Source organism: Lepidochelys kempii, chromosome 11 (assembly GCF_965140285.1).
Source record: "Lepidochelys kempii isolate rLepKem1 chromosome 11, rLepKem1.hap1, whole genome shotgun sequence".
Classification (NCBI taxonomy): Eukaryota; Metazoa; Chordata; order Testudines; family Cheloniidae; genus Lepidochelys; species Lepidochelys kempii.
Window position 1 is genome coordinate 70735706 of NC_136390.1, and position 20157 is coordinate 70755862.

General features: G+C 46.4%; 1 protein-coding gene across 1 annotated transcript in view; it reads left to right on the forward strand.

Annotated features, from left to right (window-relative positions):
- Positions 1–469: 469 nt before the first annotated feature.
- Positions 470–20157, forward strand: part of ASB18 (ankyrin repeat and SOCS box containing 18) — a 34912-nt gene continuing 15224 nt past the window's right edge. The window contains exons 1-2 of the mRNA XM_073304772.2: positions 470–710; positions 5079–5346. Coding sequence (XP_073160873.2) covers positions 470–710; positions 5079–5346 — 509 coding nt within the window. The remainder of the gene's footprint in view (positions 711–5078; positions 5347–20157) is intronic.

The following is a 20157-nucleotide window of genomic DNA, read 5'->3' on the forward strand; positions in this document are numbered from 1 at the left end:
AAGACTCCAGAAGTGATATAAATTCATTCAGCCAGGGAAAAATAGACGTTAAAGGCCTTGGGATGGGTGGTTTCTTTTATTATGGGAAAATTTTCTTCCCAGATTAAACTGGTCTCTTTCTCCGCCAACCTGCTGTCTGGAATTAAAACGGGATTTTAATCACAGAGGTGCTGACACAAAGCTGCACGGTGAACATTTGACCTTAGCTATCACCTTGTGATTAAATACATATGTATATGTATATATATAACTAGGCAGACTTGCTGTTGCTGTATCCAGAAGTCCATATGACCCTTACTGTATCAAGTAACCATAATCATCTGACCCCACTGGAGTTATAAATACAACAACAATAGAGCCCTAACTGGATTATAATTGGACAATGGTAACAGGACAATGGAAATAACTATAAAAGACCATCTATCCACACAGATAGGTCTTGTACTAAAATAAGTTGCAGTGCATTGCAATGGTTGAGCTGCCGGGACCCGTTATAGAGAAGCTAGAGATCCTTCGGAAAGTGGAATCAGAGCACCCATTAATGGCTCATGCTCCAGCCGACAAGTACTACACAGCACTGGTCACGGGAGACCTGAGAAACCTTAAGGTCCTGACTGATAAATATTATGAAGACGTCAATCTGATTTTTGAGATCAGTAAAAATGAGCTGGAATGGCAAGTGAAAAGCCTGGCCTCTTTTGGATTGTCAGGTACTCTTGCTTTCAAGGACCAGTTTAAAAAGTAAACAGGCACTTACTAACACTGATTGAAAGAAAGGTGTGGTGTGTTTATATTAAATGAATTACACTCTGTTTTTAAGTAGCCTGCTAATATGTTACAGAGGAGTCTGATTTCTTTTGAGATGATTGTACAATGTGCTCGGCAGATGCACCCTTTGTGCTAAATGTTTGCAGTGCCTCGCTGTTAGCAAGTGCTCTAGACAGGGAAAATGAAGGGCCTGATTCTGCAAATTTGCACTAACAGATCTAGGGTAAAATGTTCAGTGATTGAGGAGCCTAAAGTGCCTAACTTGTTTTTAATAGGGCACTTTGGCATGTTTGAACATTGTATCCACAGTGCTTATTACCAAGGGTAGTCCCATGGGACCAGTTTGTGCCGCTCACAGGTAGCTTTGCATTCGGGGCAGAGGGATAAAGGGGTGCAGAGCGACTCTGCAGCAGGGGGCGCGCTGGAGATGTCCTGCCCTGGGCAGATGGAAGATTTCCTGGAGCATGCAGTGTGCTATATCCCTGCAGCATTTTACACCCAGGCTCTGCCTATTCTTAGCCCCCCATTAGCACTATGACCCCCCGGGAAAGTAGTGAGGGAGCAGAGCCTGCAATAACCAGTGCGCACAATACCATTCTGCACAGACTGCACCAGCTCCCTCCCTCCCACTGTGCACCTACATAAGGCCTAGGCAGAACCACCATGGGCAATGGAACTATATTCGCAGTGCCAGGGCTGGGTAAAAACATTGAACAAAACACTTGAGGGTCAGAAAATGGGGCTTCACTGAAAACAAAATCTCCCATGGGAAAGGAGAGGGCTTTTCACAGAATTTTCCATTAGAGAAAATTGAAATTAAATGTTTTCCTTCAGGTCAGTGTGCTGAGCTGCCACAGGCCAGATGGGAGTTGTACTTCTGGATTTCTTATGCTCCCATACTCCCCTATGAGCCCATCTCACTGGCTGGACTACATTTCCCATGATGCACCACTGCCTCTCCATGGCGTTTCAACCTTTCCAAATCAAAGTCTTTCTGAACTCCTTACTGTGCCACAAGCTTGGTTATTTTAGGTTTTTGTCCCAGTTCAGGACACAAACAAATATCAATTTCCCACAGGATGGAAATTCCATTTTCCAATCAGTTCTACCCAACAGTAAGCACCGCACCCAGTGAGATCACGCCCCAGGCTGACTCCCAGGTCACCCAGCAGGCCAGGAATAGAACTCAGGTCTCCCAAGTTCCAGTCTGTCCACTAGGCCACACTGCAGAGGGCTAAAGTGCAGTTCAGCTTGTGCCTATCTTTAAAGCAGGTGAGGTTGAACTCCATGGGGCTATTTCCCTGCTTGAAGTTAGGCATATGGCTGCTGAGGCAAGGCCTGAAAAAGCAGGGCTCCTACCAGTGTCACTGAAACGGCCTCAATAGACAAAAAAGTCATTCATGTCAGAATGGGCTAAGTTGCTTTAATGAGGTTTATTTTTAATTGCTCTGAGTACATTGTACATATTAAAATATGCAGAAACTGAGAGTTTGACTTTTAGGCTGAGCCCTCACCACCTACAAACGAACACACGACTAGTATGAATGTATGCCTCCACCTAGTGTCGTCACCACTCAGCTGTAGGTCACAGGCCCTGTACTTGCCCCTTTAGCTCAAGTGGCCTCTGAAGCAGACGAATCTGAATTCCCTCTCTGCTGTTGCCATGAAGTGCTAGATGTCCTGGCTCAGGGAGTGGTGACAGAAATAAGATTTGAACCGATCCCAGGGGCTCAAGGGGAGACATTTGTCTAAGGAGTTCTTTAAACGCTTTCCTGCGTTTAATGTGTCACTGTGTCTATACTGAATGGGATCGGTGACATTTCATAGCGCTTACCCAGCACCTCCTTTGGTTCAAGGGATGGGAAAAGCTGGGACAAAAGCAGTCCCAAAATAGGCAGTCAAAGCAATCACAAAATCTTCCCGCCCAAAACTTTGGTCTGAAACAATAGCCTCCATCCTTCCTGCAATGGAAGGGTTTGGGAGAGGAGATACACCATACATGCATACATCATTGACTCCTGGATTTTAATATCCTGAGTCGCTACCACTGAAGGGAAGGGGATTAAATAATTTGCAGGATTTCCACCTGTGCATCGGGAGGAAGTCTGGTTATGTGGAACTACACCACTAGAGGAAAGCACTAGCCTGGGACTTGGGCAACCTCAACGATGCCCCAGACTCCCCGTGAGACCTGGAACTTCATCACTCCACACTTCATCTCTCTGCCTCAGTTGCCCATGTCTAAAGAGGGGACAATGCTTCCCGTGCCAATGCTTCACCAGCATGCTGGGGAAATCTATTTATGTATGTTTTGGTGGCACGACTTGGGTCTTATAGAGCTATTGGAGTACCTAGAGAGAGGGTGCACCGGCTCCCAAACTAATGTAGCTCTTGATCTACAGAAGGCAGCCTGCAGGGTTTGACCTGCTATGTGTCATGGCATATTGGCTTTAGGGGATTGTGTGTACATAAAGCAAGCAGGGGGCAGTGGAACTGAGCAACCAGCACATTTCTGATGGCTAGCTTCATACAGGAGCTACGAAGCAGAGAAGCCAGCCTCTTGAATGGAATGCACGCACATAGTTCTTTGCAAATCCAAACTCTATCCTTGCCAGGGCAGTTGCTATGTCCAGGGTCACTGTCGTATCAAATTCCTGTTTTGGCTCTGTTACTTCAGGCCCACTATGAGTCCAGCTAACGCAGGCTTTCCCCTGGATGAGCAGTAAACTGCACACCCAGGGGTCAGGCACAGCCCTCAACAGGTTACAAATCTGTATTAGATGCAGGTGGGTAATTAATAAGCTGTCTTTTAAAACTTCTCAGCGTGGGCTCAGGGGAAGAAGTTAAGTCTCTGAATAAGGTACCCTTTGCGGCTCATTACAGGCATGATATTGATTCTTCCATCATTATAAGACGGTATTCCTACCATGTGAAATCCTGCCCATTGATGTGCATTCACTGGGGAATTTTCTTTTCCCCTATAGCCACCACTGCTCAGAGTGGCTAACAACCTTAAACGGGCCTTTTGAAAGCCCCGAAGTTTTCAGAGAGTGAAAAAATGTACATGCACTGCCCTGTTTTATTCAGCAAAAGGGCACCGGCTGCACACACAGAGAACTAAAAAGGGGGAAAGAAAGAGACCAGAATTGTGTTGAATGCGGAGCCAGTAATCCTTTTCGAGAGCAATGTGCATTAAAGAGCTGCAAACACTCAGGCATTTTCTGCAGCTCAAAACTTTCTCAAATTCCTTTTCCTGTGCACTGTGTGCCAGGCAGGGGAGGGGGCCCGCAGGTGCCAAGTCTCTTTGTTTTGCTTTATATTTTAATTGCTCCTCTCTCAGACCTGGTCTACACTACATAGTTAGTTCGACATGAGCTGCCTTACATCGCTGTGGAAGTGGCTTCACTTAAATTTGGCTCCCATCAATGTCATTTGCCTGTCTATGCTGATTTAGTTTCACCACCTCCCCGAGCGGCGTAGAGTCACGGTCAATGTACACAGGTCGACGCAGCAGCATTGTAGACACTGCGTTGCGTACGTCGACTTTTACTGCCTTTCAGAAGCCATCCCACAATGCCCCACACTGACAATACTCTTGATACAAGTGCTCCTGGTGAGGCTGCCCACCACCGACACCAGGAGCTAAGTGTGCGCACACAAGCTATTTTATAACTGCCGGGGCTGTATGTCGACGTAAGTTAGGTTGACATAACTTTGTAGTGTAGACAGGGCCTTAGTTTGTGCAGCTGAAAAGTATAACATTTACTGTATGTCTTGTATAAAATAACAGACCACTTCACCTTGAATGGGCCCTTAGCATAGCATAAGCAGTTAGCCGCACATATTCTGTCTGTTCAATCTTGTGTTTAGATGTGACACTCAGAATATCTTTCCCAGACCTGAAGAAGAGCTCTGTGTGGCTCGAAAGCTTGTCTCTCTTACCAACAGAAGTTGGTCCATTAAAGATATCACCTCAGCCACCTTGTCTGTCTGGTGTAAAAGGGCAAAGTCTCTGACATCTGTGTCTGCCACTCACCCCAGTCATTTATTGGCTTCCCTCTGGCGCTGTAATGATCAAAGCTGGGCAGCTGCTAATGAAGTTATCCTCACCCCTGGGAGGAAGGGAAGCATGGCTACCACTTTGAGGATCAGAAACTGAGGCATTTAAAAATTAAGAGACTTGCCCAAGGTCACACAGGAAGCCTGTGGAAGAGCTTGGATCTCAGGAGTCCCTATCCTGTGCCCTAATCACAAGTCCATCCTTCTCACATCTCTCTCTCTCTGTCTCTCTCTCTCTCTCTGCCCTACAGGCCTGTGGTCCCTGGAATACAAGAGGGAACTGACCACCCCACTGTGCATCACTGCCAGAAATGGACACACTACCTGTGTGCGTCACCTGCTCTTCTGGCGGGCAGACCCCAACATGGCTCCAGGAGGCCAGAGTGCTCTGCATGAGGCCTGCGAGGGAGGCCACACGGACTGCACGGAGCTGCTGCTGGAGCACAGAGCCAACCCCAACCTCCTGAGCGAGGAAGGCTTGGCACCACTGCATCTGTGCACCAATCAGAACACGCTGGGGTAAGAAGAGGGCTGTGCCAGGCAGCACGTACCCCCCCCCCATTCTCTCCCATTATTAACCACCACCACCCTTGCAATTGTAATGTTCATTTAACCTTCGCTGTGCAGTTCTTCTCTCCACCAGTCCATACATTCTTCTCTACGTGGGCCTGATCGAGAGCCCACTGGAGCCTATAGAAAGACTCCTATAGAGCCTATAGCCTCTTGGAGATTGCTCAGCACTAACCTGCCCCAAGCAATGTGACTTTCCCCTATAATACTGAGTTCAAGGGGAATTAGAGTCAGAAGAATTTACATAAAATTGACTGCTTCTTACACGCCAGATGTACTTCCTGTGTGTAGTCAGCATCTCCTCTTCTGACTCTGTTAATGACTGGAATCGGTTTTTACTACTTGTTAGCCCTGCAGAGTTAATATAGCAACAGGGAACTGGATTTTAGCTTGGTTAACCTCCAGGCATAGACTCTTTAAGTCTAATGCACAGATGTGTCCACCACAATTGCAGCTTAACTACATATATCATACCCCTCTGCTTTATCTAGGTCAGTATTTCCCAAACTTGGGACGCCACTTGTTCAGGGAAAGCCCCCGGCGGGCCGGGCCAGTTTGTTTACCTGCCACGTCTGCAGGTTCAGCTGAGCGCCGCTCCCACTGGCTGATCATGGCTCCCACTGGCCGCAGCTCACCACTCCAGGCCAATGGGGGCTGTGGGAAGCGGCGCGGGCCAAGGGACGTGCTGGCCGCTCTTCCCACAGCCCCCATTGGCCTGGAGTGGTGAGCCGCGGCCAGTGGGAGCCGTGATCGGCTGAACCTGCGGGCGGGGCAGGTAAACAAACCAGCCCAGCCCACCAGGGACTTTCCCTGAACAAGCGGTGTCCCAAGTTTGGGAAACACTGATCTAGGTGAAGAGAGATTATGCAACACCAAGACCAGTTAGCCTTTCCAGCTGACAGAATAAAAAGTTGACTTGGATGGAGTACATCTGAGCAAAACCGGGAAATGTTTACATTTTGCCACAAAACAAGTTTGATTTTCATATGTTGGAATAAGGAAAATTGCAAAGCTGTCTCCAGGAGAGATCTCAGTGTGAACATGTGGCTCTCTCGCCTCTAACATGCTGTATCAACTTTGCCTCATAAATCAGCCAGGCAGATGTGATACATGGGGGGCAGGGGGGCATGCAGGATCATGTGCCCTCCGCCCCCCCCCATTTGCTGCTTGGTTTGTACTGAGCGTGCTCACACAGACTGAGCATGCTCAGTAACACTGCTGAAGTCCTCTGCCCTTACTCTTCCCCCCTCCCACTATCAGCAGGTAGCAGTTGCCGCTGCAGCCAGGCAGACTCCTTTTAAAAACATCACGGTGCAGCAGTACGTAGAAAGCAGTGTTAATCACCACAGCCTACATATGCCACAGTCCTGGAGAGAAGAATAAACATGGAACACCCAGTGCCAAGTGGATGAAAGTGGTAAAGCTGTGTCGCGTCCACTGATTTGGTATTCGGTGGTTGTGCAAAATGGGTAACATACATGCCAAGGGAGCGAGCGTTGAGTATAGCAGGAAGAGCAATGGACAGCAAAAGATAAAGCCCCTCCTACTGCATCGTCTGGGTCATGCTGTAATTTCCATTCTGATGGAAATAACTGAAGCAGTTCCTCCCCTGGTGTCACGTTGGCGTTACATCATGTGACTGATCAAGATTTACCTACGTGCAGGGGTACCAACTCTGCATGCCCGCTGAACGTGTGATACTGTTACTCCTCTCTGACCCTTGACATAACTTTTCACTACTGTTTACACTCAAGCTGAATTTGGCCGTGTTGGCAGGGTTCTGACTTCAAGGCAAGTCCACGCTACTATCATGCCATTCAGTTCAGTGGAATTACTCTTGATCTATTCTGTACTAACTGAAAGCAGAATTAGGCACAGCCCTTTTCAGGCAAACTTCCAAAACAGTCCAGTCTCTTTTCCAGCAAGTAAGAGCTTGTAGGTTTCCAGGCCAGGCTCAGTTAGCGTTTCACTGGGACCCATCTGCACTGGCTCCCTGCTCAGCCATTGCTGCTCCCCGATAAGCCTCACCCATACCTGCTCCCAGCTGTAACAACTAGCACGCACAGCCTTGTTCCACATACCGTTCCTGGGGATTCCACTTTGTGTTCAGCTTCTTTGCTGCTCCTGGCTCACCACGCAGGCCAGCTGCTGCTTCCCAACTAAGCCCAGCCACTTTCAGGACCTTTCTCATTACCTAGCCAGCAGAAAGGATGTGCCGTGGGGAGGGAACTGATGGGAGTTGTAGTCCCCTGCTTAGCAGATCCAGCACGCCTGCTTTACCACACTTATTACTGCCATGCGACAGTGACAAAATCAGTCTCTTTCTTCTAACACTGAACAAGGAATTTCAGCAAAAATGCTTGTTTCCTCTATTCTAATAAAGTGACTCTGCTTCACTGTAGAACTTATGCCTACAAGCTTTGTCCATCTGCTGCTTCTAGCTTACTGCTATCAATGTAAAGATGCAGTACCCACAACTTCATGTCTTTCCCCCCACCTTTTTTCCCATAAGCAATATATAACAATAATTAATGTTTAACTAATTCTAGGTCAAATCCAGTCACAATTTAGCCTTGAGGAGGATTTTGTCCAGTTGACTCACAGCGATTATCAAATCCAAAGAAGTGGAGACTCATGTTCAGTATGGTTAGGACTCTCCTCTGCAGGACTAGCTCCCTCCACCCTGGCCATGATGCAAGTAGGTTCACAAACGAGCTGGGTTTGGAACCTGCTGCGGATGCTGCCTGGTCCTTCTGTATTGAGGACTCGGGCTGATGGGAAAACAGGAATTCTAGAGACAAAAAATTTTGAGGGTGTTGTCATTTTGTTTCCTTTTACACTTGGATAAAGTCAAGAGCTTTTGAATTTTTTCATGGAGCATCAGTGAGCCACCCCAGAATAGCCCTCTCGTAAGCGCACTCACCAGAGATGTAGAAGAGCCAAGTTCAAGTCACTACTCTGGTGACCTCACCAGAGCAGGACTTGAACCTGGGTATCACACATCCCAAAGGAGTGCCATTAAGCTATTGTCAGGCAGTGTTTGCCATCTTCATATACCAGAAATTCCACCATGGAGCTGAGAAATCTTCCTGATACATTGGTATTTTCCGACAGTAAAACACGTCATCTAAGAATCCTGGACAGCTCTAGTGAGGACCTTAGTTGGTCTCTGTCAGGTGGATTCACATGGGGCCAAGGAATGGAGCACAGCTACATCCAGTGGCAATGGGTGGTGGCCACCGTTTTGCCTTATCCAGTCTTATCAAGACTAAGTGTCTTTCTTCTAAATGTCAATACGTTTTGAGCTACATGCCAGCAGCTGAGGAAGACAGCCTGAAACTTCATAGATCTGGCACCTCTCAGCCTTGCACATTTTAAGCGAGGCCATTTAGGATGATGATTTACTTTTTCACATTGGCTCAGAATGTGAGCCAATTGACCTATCATCAGCTGCCATGCCCTGTCACTCAGCGGAGCTAATACAGGGGACCTTTTGTATGCTCTTAGCTAGTTGTACTGCTCTCTCCACCAGTCAGTTCATTCTCTCATGGTGATGAGGACTGGAATATGCATGAAGTAACACTGTTTCCCAAAAGCATGGAATTCAGAACTGGCAAACTGTGGTCCATTATCAGGGACTCTCTCTTTCCAGAATGCCATATGAGACAAGATGTTCTGACCTGGAGAGTTGTAGATCTAGTTAGAATGTTTACAGATGTAAAAAAATTGTCGCTCCACGTAGGTGCATCCCTTTCACACAGCTCTGGTGCTATTCTTTCCCAAAGGCATATGTAGTGTCTGGAACACGTACATGGAAGATGTGACGTTCTCTATAATTTCTTCCTGGTCATTTTGCAAGACTCACGTGATTCTATCTTAAATTTTAGGCTCTTCCCTGTGCTGGGCCACAACACTGCCATTCGGGCTCAATCCCAGCGTTATCTAAAGCCCTGGTATCCTTCAGGTATCCCTCAAGGACTGTTGGAGTAATATCACCATACTTAATCAGACCTTCAGCTTCAGAGCATAGATTTCATCTGCTAGGTGTAGGACCGTGGCAAATAACTTGGCCAACAATGTCTATTGCATACTATTGCGGGTGTGTGCCAACAGTAATGGCTATTTTAATCAGTTCTGCCCTTGGTGGTGGGTCTGGCAGCAGCCAGGTCTTTTCTAGTTATTAATAGCAAGAGCAGCTTGTGGATGTGGGCAACTTGAAATGATTAAGACTGTACAAGTAGCATATTAAACTCTTGCACACCCCTACAGAGACAAACATTCTGTTTGGGGGACAAAGGTACCTAGAATAGGCTATAAGCTGCCAGCCATATCTGTGCCACTGGGAGTAGCAACTCACCAAGGGTGTAGCTGTTGGCATCTGCTGAAATGACTGTAGGCTTGGAAACGCCGTCAAATGCCAGTAATGGGGCTATGGTCAATAGAAGCCTGCTTAAGAGATTGTTTAAATCCTCAGGTGCCCCTTACCATTGTATCTGCACCACTCCCAATGCACCTGTGAGGTAGGGATGTATTATCTCCATTTCACAGATGGAGAACAGAGCCACAGAGTCTGAGGTTACACAGGAGGGTCTTGAACCTGGTCTCTGGCTAGCACCCTAACCACTGCACCATCCCTCCTCTGGTGTCTTGGCCCACATCCTTAGGGCTTTAAGAATCACATAAGTAGCTTCGCCTTTTGAGGTATAAATTTGCCTTCTTTATAACTAGAAACAGCATCAGCTCTAATACAGTCCTATAGCTTGGCTCTAGGAGTCCTCTGGCTCTTCCCTCATCCTCTATCAAGCACATGTCCTAAAACATGCCATTGGGTTTGCTTCAGCGTACACGCCTCATCACTTTAGCCAAGCAGCCACACAACTGCCTTGGGAACTTACTTCAACCTTAAGTTCTTCCTCAGAATTCCCACAGACAAAAACTTCATCAATATGAACTTCCTCCCTCCAGGTTCCACAGAATCACATTCACTTTCCCTTGTAAGATAGCTGGCTGTGTCACCAAACAAAAGGTGACCTCAGCCATTTCTGACATTTCTAGAGCATGCACCCAGTGGCTGAGCAAATCCCATCTGTCCTGTGTCCGTCCTTACCACACCGACCATGTTACTGCCTTCTGCTCTTCAGAGGCCATTTTTATGGCACTTCCCTTCCTTTACTACTTGTACCTTGCTTCCATGGAACACCCTGCCTCCCAGGTGAACTGCAAAATCAGTTCATTCTTCCATAATGCCTACAACAAAAAGTTATCCATTAATAAGATAGGTGATAAGGCACTTGGATATAGCTGGGGCATTTAAATATGTTAAATATGTTAAATGTGCATACTATGATTGCATCTCTCTTTCCACCACATTTATATTGCTTCTTGTCTTAACCTCCAATCCTGCAAATACTTACACAGGTGTTTCATTTTAATGGGACTGCTCATGGCAATAAAGTAAAGCATATGCGTAAGTGTTGACAGGGTTAGGGCCTTACAATCCATGCTCTAAAGAGTCTGTCTGGTTGTCTGTGGCCAGTAGCCAGAACTAGGGTGCTAGCAGGATTCAAATAGAGCAGGTCAGCATTTTTCAAACTTGGATTTTTTTGACCACATTTCATTGATTGTGAATTTAAACAGGGAAATAAAGCCCAACAAAAAAAGTGCAAAAAGTAATCTTTTTGACCCACTATCCAGTTATTTTTATTTATGAAAATATTTTTGAAGTTTAAACACAGTAAACATTTTTTATTAATATTAATTGTGAAAAAATTTTGCCAGCACTAGAAAAAAATTAAGTTGTGGAAAAAAAACCCAGGTATGAAATTTTTACCAGCAGTCATTCCACAGAGAAGTGAAATTTCAGGAGGGATGGTATGACCACACTTTATGCAAACATGACTTAACTGATAATTTACAGAGGGTCATATATTGTGCTGCACAAATCAGAGACACCACCCCACACACAGCCCTCTGACACAGGGCGTCTGGAGAAGACAAACAAATGTATTGGTCACAGACATTGCCATGCCATGCAGATATTGTGCATACTCACACAAAACCACATTTGTTGGGAGTAAAAATGCTCACTGTTTCAACACTGTTGCTCACCAAAGCACAGCCCTAAGCTAAATTCATCTGCCTACGGGTCCCCTGTAGAGGGGGAATGAGTGAGGGAAGGTGCTGTGGCTGCTTTTCACAGTCACAGCCTGTAAAGGGCTCCCCACCCACTGCTACTGGTGGCTGGGTCTGGGGATTTAGCTTTTGCCCCCTTCTGACGCTTACTTGCACTACTGCCCCCTCTCTCTCTTTGACTCAGTCCTCCTTCATTGTGACTCAGCTTTCCGGCCAGGTCACTGTATAGTGCCCCCTTCTAGGATAACAAAGTCCCACGGGACAAGCTGTCCAGATACTGTTGCAGGCAGTCTCCTCTTCCAACTCCAGGTCCTGTGCTACTGGGAACCTGGTCCCACCTGTTACCCCGGGTCCCAGCCCAGGGACCCTCTCACTGGCAATCCAGGTCTGCTCAGTCTCCAACCTGGTTGCTGTTTCCCTGGACTCCTCCCTACCTCACCTCTCTATCTCCTTGCCTATCTCTGGCTTCACCCCAGGAGCTTCCTCCACTCCCCCTGGCTACTTCACTTCTCAAGATCACTTGTCAGACGCTCTAGGCCAGGGCAGGACCCCAGGGCTTGATCTTCTCCTGTCCCTGGCCAACTCTTTTCCCTCTGGGGAAGAGGTTTTCAAACTGTGGGGCACGCCCCCCAATGCCACGCAGCTCGTTCCATCCCCATATGGCAGGGCCTGGGGCAGCCTCTATGGGGGGTGGGGAGGGAGCGCCACCTCCCCCCCAGACTCACCTCAGAGCCACCCAGCCTGTGGGTCAACGTCAACATTCGCCGTGGCCACACCCATTTCCGCTCCAGGCAGGCTCTGCCCCCGCAGGCCATCGCAGATGCCTTCCCGGGGGGCACGTATTGGCCCTGCCCGAGCAGCGCCACCTGGCTGCAAGGTAGAAGCAGGCCACTGCTGAGGAAGCCTTGGCTGTTCCATTGGTAAGTAGTTTGCCTCTAGGTGCAGCAATCTTAGGTTAATGGGCCCCTCCAGGCCCACATTAACCCCCTCAGAGTTTGTGTGGGGCAGACACCCATCACACAGCCTCCCCTCCATGGACTTTCTGCCACTTGCCCAGAGCCCCCAGAGGCAGAAAGTCCACAGAGTGAAGGCTGTGACTGTGGAAAGCAGACACAATACCCGCCCTCACCCACTCCCGCTCTGCAGGGGATCAGCAGAGCAATGGGGCAGGTGATGACCAGGGAGAGAGTATAGCCAGGATACCATGGAACATGATGATGATTCAGTGCATCTGCAGGGTAGTCTCTGAAAGTAGTGCACCTATGGGTCCTGGCAGGTTTTAAAGCAGCCCTCTGCTGCAATATCTCCCGTAGGGGTGTGGTGATGGAAACTCTGCATGTCCTCTTCCGGGAGCGAATTCCCTTAGCTTCTGTGAGGCCCTGTGAGTAGAAGGAGATACCCACTTCGTCAGGGTTGCAGCCCCTTCTGTCTTGCAACAAATACTATACTGATTCTAGTGTGACATAGCAATAAAGTAATGTCTGGAACCTCAGGAAGAGTACACATGCCACGTGTTACAGCAGAATAGATTAAGACGCTGGTATAAATGTTTAAAGAAACATTCATCCTGGTTGTGATCTATGTCAAGTTTCAGCCCAGTATGACTTAAAGTGTCTGAATCATTAAAACTTGGAAAGCTTTTTATTTAAAAAGCAAGGCTACCTTGATATCTTGGTAACAATGCTTACAAGTGTAGTGAACTTTGTTGCCTGCTAGTTTCAATAAAGTGCCATCCTGGCTTCAAACCAGTTCCTGTTAGACAGATAGAGACGCTAAACAAAACTATACTGAGAGTCTGGGGTAACACTACAGAACACAAATATGATGGGCCACATGTTGGACAGGTGTGTGAGAAAGGCTCTTAAGAAAAGAAGGTATCCGCTCAGGGGAGGCAGATTTCAAAACTACATCTCTCAAGCATTTCCTATAAATGTGAATCTTTGCAAAGCACCAAAAGATACTAATGATTCAACCAAAATACATGGGTAGATAGAACAACAACTTGATGATGCAGGGAAGCTCTTGTGTGACACAAACAAAGCAAAAATGATTTTCCAAGAGGGTAGCTGGATGAATATTGTGTTGTGACACTGAGCCACAATTGCTAATAAAGGACCTGATTTCTCCCCCATTCATCTCTATCAGAGCAGGATTAATCCCTACATTTCCCTTTTAATATTTTCTCTCTTGGAAGAGAAAGCTTGGTCCACAAGCCTATGACCTAAAATAATTGTTAACCACAGCCTTGCAATCAAAACTATTTATTTGCCCAGACACCAAATTCACTCTTCCATACCATAAAAATTATGGGAAGGAGGGTGACAGTTTTACTTGCTGGCATAAAATATAAAAGTCTCCCACACAGGATTTTTTGCTCGGCTCTTTTAGTCACTCTCCAGCCTTAGCTGATATACGTGTTTTTACAGGAATGGGGAGGCAGGGGTGAAATGGCATTTGAGCTGCCAACCTGTAATCCAAGTTACAGACAGAGGCAATGTGGAAACAGCTGAGTTATAAGCCCTTGAATATTGGGGCTTTATAATGGAAATTTTGGCAGACCCTTAACTACAGCAGCGCTACCGGGCGCCTCTACAATAACTAAGCCAACTACCTTGAAGGATCAAAAATTAATAGACATTTCAGACAGGTTTTGAGGTTTCGACCACTGCTTTTCAATTGCAAAGACTTTTGCTAAAGTTAGACACTGAGGAGGTCAAGCTTTTGGTAACATAAACATTTCGTCTGATTAAGAGAGACTACTTGTCCCTGGTTTTGAGTAGTAGATTTTAGGTCATCCTTAATTTTTTACTGACAGTAAAGAGCAGGTCATTGACCTACATACAGAGCTATTTTATTTTTCTCCCTCTTGATAACAATGGCCAGAACACCTATGTGTCGGGTTCTTCTGTATTCCCATATAGTCGGCAATTCACCATGGGGGCAGGACTTAAAACCTTTGAGCCTCTGAGTGACTGGGATAAAAAAAAATTACCTGGGCTTCCTTCCAGCCATTTGAGCTTCAGAATCCATGAGAATTCAACCCAAAAAAAAAGCATATCAGAGCTTTAATCTAGGAGCTTTTTGAAGAGATTTAAAAAAAAAAGTTCCAGTAAAGTTCACTCTTACCTTCTTCGCTTTAGGAGCCATGCATGCCAACATCGCCCTATTTAGTAGAGAGTTCCTCTCCTTGACCTCCTTTTTACAGCAGAGATAATTAACATGGTGGGGTAAGACGAGTCGCTAAATTCACTGCACTCGGTCCTTTTTTCCCTTTTGCTAAAGGTGGGATGATTAAAAAGAGGAGAATGGAGTTGATTTTTCCTTTTTTCTTCTAAAGAGACTAAAATTGAGGGGGAGAAAAGGTTCTTTGCTTCTAAACTTTGTCAGTGGCTCCAGGAGAAAATAAAAACAGGAGCCTGGAAAGAGTCGGGTGTGCTGGTGCTGAACTACTGGGATCTGTGGAACATTTCTGTCTGCTTCAGACCGAGATGGAGACACATTTGTATGAAATGAAAAGATCCATTGTTTTCAGTGAGGAACATGAGGGTGAGCAATGGGCTGGTGTGCTCCAGGTGAACCTGTGCATGCAGTTAGGCCCTCCATTCGCACATCTCCTGCTTTCTACATGGACGGGAGAAGAGAGATTCTGCTGTGGCAATGCCTGACTCCATCCCATTGCTTCATACAGATGTGCTTCTGGAGCAGCTCCGTGGATTGGAAGCCAGCAATGGGAGAGGGTGGAGCAAGTATTCCCAGGCCCCTGTCCCAGCTCTCCTCCTAGGTTTCTGTGTGGTACTAATGTTCTGGGACCCCAACCCATGGCAGTAGGGAGCCTTGCCAATTGCAGCTGATGGTTGGTGCCATCACAATCAGCTGCAGCTCCTCTGTCATGGTGGCTTTTGGAGATCCCCATGGTTGAAAAGGGTTCAGCCTTCCAGAACCCACAGCACCCCTATGCTCCTCTCCCAGCAGTCGGGATAATACCAGGGAAATCCAGAAGAGAAACCTCCTAGGGCTGTTCGCCTCCTGTGAATCTCGTAAGGGTTTTCCCTGTTGACCTGGCCCAATGATAAGTAAATAACAAACAACTCTGTGCCACTTGGGACAGGTACCTATGTCTTAGTGAAGGGTTCTACCAAGGAGCAGGATGTCGTAGCCAACAAGATAGTGGATAGTGAGAGCCTGGATGGCAGCTTTGGCTGTCAGGTCTCAGCAATTTTAAGAAGGGAGAAGCATCACGATTTATACACAGGGCCTAGGAAGAGGGAGGTATCACAGATGACCTGTATGCTATGGGTCTGAGAGCAACGGGGGAGGATGGTGACAGAGATGGTGGGAAAGGATTGGAAAGCAGGATAAGGAGGTGAGTTTTGGGCCATGTTAAACTGAAGTCAATCGTAAGGCACAGGGGAGGTTTTGGAGAGACAGGCTGAGGTGTGGATATGGATAGGTGAGGACAGGTCAGGAGTGGAGACCCAGATCTGAGGGACATCAGCATGTATATGGTAGCTGACAACATATATGAGCTGAAGATCACTCCGAGGTCTATAAAGGGGAGGAGGGAGAGGTGCCAGTGGAAGAGTCCATGGGGAACCCCCATGGAGAGTGGAGTAGTAGTCATTGAACAGTGATCCCTGTTACAGGGTCCCACCTTGTTGTAACCCTAACCAGGTACTGGGGCGAGAAAATAACACACAGTCTCTTACTGTCACCCCTGCGGGTCTCATGCTCTTGTTATATGGTGTCAGAAGTAAACTGAATCTTTGCACAAAGAGAGCAAGTTAAGCCACCTGAATTCCTCAGTCTGAAAAGGAACCTGGCGGCAACCTGGAAGCAGCGATTTTGATGCTTCAAAGTTTTCCATGAAATAATGTTTTCAAGAAATCAAAAGGGTAGAGGGTGCTGCTACTTAAGATCCATGTGTGAAATTTTCAGCACATATAGGAAACAGAATGTAAAATATCCACTGAAACCACATGTGATTTCAAATGGCTTTTGGGCAAAGGCTGGTGAAGGGCTACCTGAATTAAAGGGGAAAGATAATCCCTTTGTAACAAACTACACCTGTCATTTTTAAGACTCAGCTGTTGCACAGACATATCATGTAGCAGTGCTATAAGAGCACGTGTATCACTTCTTGCTCATGGAAACCTGGTGAGCTAGTAGAGAATGGCCCACAACTAGTTAGTGGCTCATTTTAGCCTTTCTTTTTGAAATATCAATTCAAGCACACCACATCATACTCTTCTGCTAATGTATTTGACTGTGCATAGTAAGAATCATTACAAATAGCAAAAACAATCATTTAAATATCCCTGTCAAATTCAGGGGACCCATATTTAGCATTGCTGGAATATTGCAATACGCTTCACAACGCCTTGAGATCCACCAGTTCATAGACTGGCACTAAGGTTTTTTATTCTTCTGCCTAACAAGGCCCTTGAGCTAGAAATAATTAACCCTAAAAAAGTTTCCAAAGAGCTCTGCAACAGGAAACTAGAAGAGAAGAAATATTACAAGAATGCCAAATAGTTAACCCCCACCTCTTGCTGGAGAAAAAAGAATTTTAGACTCCAAACAGAGTCTCCAACAAACTTTGTGCACCAAGGTCCTACATCAGAACGATTCCTGAGATCAGTCCCAGAGGAGGAACAGCAAACACCTGAACAAAACCAAGAAGGATACTACCTATGCTTCTGGAGAGCACCCAGAAAGCCCCTGTCCATGCTTCTGTGCTGAGAACAGCAGTACACAGCAAAGAGATGTTCCAGGTGATGTAGTCAACTCAATGGCTAAAACAAGCCTTCGCAGAAGAAGCAGGAGCACCAAACCACTGAATTTTGGAGTTGGTATTGACAGATGTCCACCAATAAAAGTCAGATAAGCCTCTCCTCTGTCAGGGAGCTCAGAGCATTTACCCTGACTTTCCATCCTAGATGTCTCCATATGTGTTACATTAATTAGCTGGAATGGCTGATTTAATTTACACAAGTTTTCTTTAAAGGCAAGATGTAACAGTAACCACTGGAGAAATAGGATGCTGAGCTCTGCTATGTGAAAGGGATGTTATCTAATATGGATCAGGATAACAATAGCAGGACCAGGAGCAGGAGGAAAACATTTACTCTTACCAATACAGCTGTACAAAAAATCCATTTTTTCCCCTGAAAAAAAATTGTAAACAAAAATTTGCCATTCAAAATTTTGATTTTCTGTGGCAAATTTTTGGAAATGGTTTGATTTTTTTATTTTGGATTTTAAAATAATCCAATTTTTTATTTGTTTTTTCTTTTTCACCACAGAATGAACTATGTCATTGAGTTTTTCCACTTTTTCCTTGATTTTTTCCATCCTCTTCCCTGTCTAACTTTTCCAACATTGGAGAAGCTGTAAAAAGTTAGCTTGGGAAAGAGAGGAAGAGTGTGTTGAGGGAAGAAAACTTTGACATTTTTCATGTTATTGCACCTTGTCAAAAAGAGGAGATTGAAATTCTACATTTCAAATATGTTTTGATCTTTAAAAACCTAAACAAAACTTTCAAATAGAAACAAAATGAAAATTCTCCTTGCCTCCAATTAGCGGGACAAGGAGAGTGAAGCAATATATCTTATTGTTGGTGAGAGAGACAAGCTTTTAGCTGACACAGAGCTCTTCTCCAGGCTCTCTCACCAACAGAAGTGGGTCCAATAAAAGATATTACTCACCCTCCTTGTCCCTCTAATATTCTGGGACCAACATGGCTACAACAGCACTGCATACATTGCATTAAATGACATTTTCCCACAAAAATCTTCCTTTTGACTTAAACCTCATTTTCACAGTGGAAGATATTTTCAGTCAATATCTGAGGGGAGGAATAGCTCAGTGGTTTGAGCGTTGGCCTGCTAAACCCAGGGTTGTGAGTTCAATCCTTTAGGGGGCCATTTAGGGATGGGGCAAAAAAAATTGGGGAGTGGTCCTGCTTTCAGCAGGTGGTTGGACTAGATGACCTCCCAAGGTCCCTTCTAACCCTGATATTCTATGATTCAAAAAATGTTGACCAGATCTACTTCCCCACAGTCTTATGTGTTACTTACCTTTATTACCAAAATAGTTACTAAAGGAGTGACTGGAGAGGTAGGAGGAAAACCAGGAGAGGAAGGAGTCACAAAAGCCAAAAGAGCACAAGTATTCAAGGAGTGTGTGATCAACAGTGTCATAGAGTCTTAGTGTACAAGGCCAGAAGGAACCACCAGACAATCTACTCTGACCTCCTTGTATGTGTCAGGCCACCAACATCCACCAGCACCCATAACCTAGAGGTCAAGGAGGAGAAGCTAGCAAACAGGCCCTGTCATCTAGCTACGAATATACATTGATTACATGGACCAATCACCACACATTGGTGCGCTCTCAGGGGAGGAGGCAGGGAAGAGAAGGGGCCGGGGTGGGGATTTGGGGAAGGGGTTGGAATGGGGGCAGGGCCGGGGGGCTGAGAGGGGTCGAGCACCCACTGGCGCTAGCAGAAGTCAGTGCCTATGGAACCGCCAGAGCAGAAAGCACAAGTCCCAACCCTTGAGTGAAAGAGCCTCAAGCTGAGAGCTTCAACAGACACATATCCTCTGTGGATCAGGCATAGAGGCAGGTACATAGTACAGTAAATCCTCACTTGACATTGTAGTTATGTTCCTGAAAAATGCAACTTTAAGTGAAATGATGTTAAGTGAATCCAATTTCCCCATAAGAATTAATGTAAATGGGGGGGTTAGGTTCCAGGAAATTTTTTTTTTTGCCAGACAAAAGGCATTATATACATTTTAAACAATTTTAAACAAGCAATTTAATACTACAATCATCATTCCTGAGTAAGAAGCTTGGTTGAGGTGGTGGAGTCAGACAGTGGAAGAGGGTGGATTGTCCAGCTGCTCCTCTTGCTGAACTTTCTGAACTCAAAAAAAACATCTAGACATTGTTTTGCTTTCCTTTCCTTTTCTTGTAAATTTCTTTATAGCAAGTCATTAGATGACCAACTCCCCTAATCACTTTGGAGCTTTGTTCACTGTCAGGATCATCATCACTCAACCTTCAACCCGCCCACTCCACCCCTTTCCCCAAGCCCCCACCCTTGACCCTCCTCTTCTCCCCCCCACCTCCTCCCCCTTTACCTTGCACGCTGCGTCCTCGCTCCTCCCCCCTCCCTCCTGCTGGGGGCGATCAGCTGGCTTGCAGCGTTTAGCAGGCAGGAGGGAGGGGGAAGGAGTGAGGACTGGGCATGCAGGCTCCCCCTCCTTCCCCCCCTGCCTCCTGCCTGGGGCAATCAGCTGGTTTGCAGTGCTCAGGAGGCAGGGGAGGGAGGGGGAGCCTGCACACCGAGTCCTTGCTCCTCCCTCCTGCCTCCTGCAAGCCTCAAGACAGCTGATTACCGCCGGCAGGAGGCAGGGGGAGGAGGGGGAAGGCACTGATCCATGGGGTCTGCCGGCGGGCAGGAGGCTCTGTGGGAAGGGGGGGGGCATAGGGAGGCTGCCAGCTGTGGAGAAAGCAGACAGCCAAACAACGTAATAGTGGAGCATTGCACAGCTTTAAATGAGCATGTTCCCTAATTTGATCAGCAACGTAACAATGAAACAACGTTAACCGGGACAACTTTAA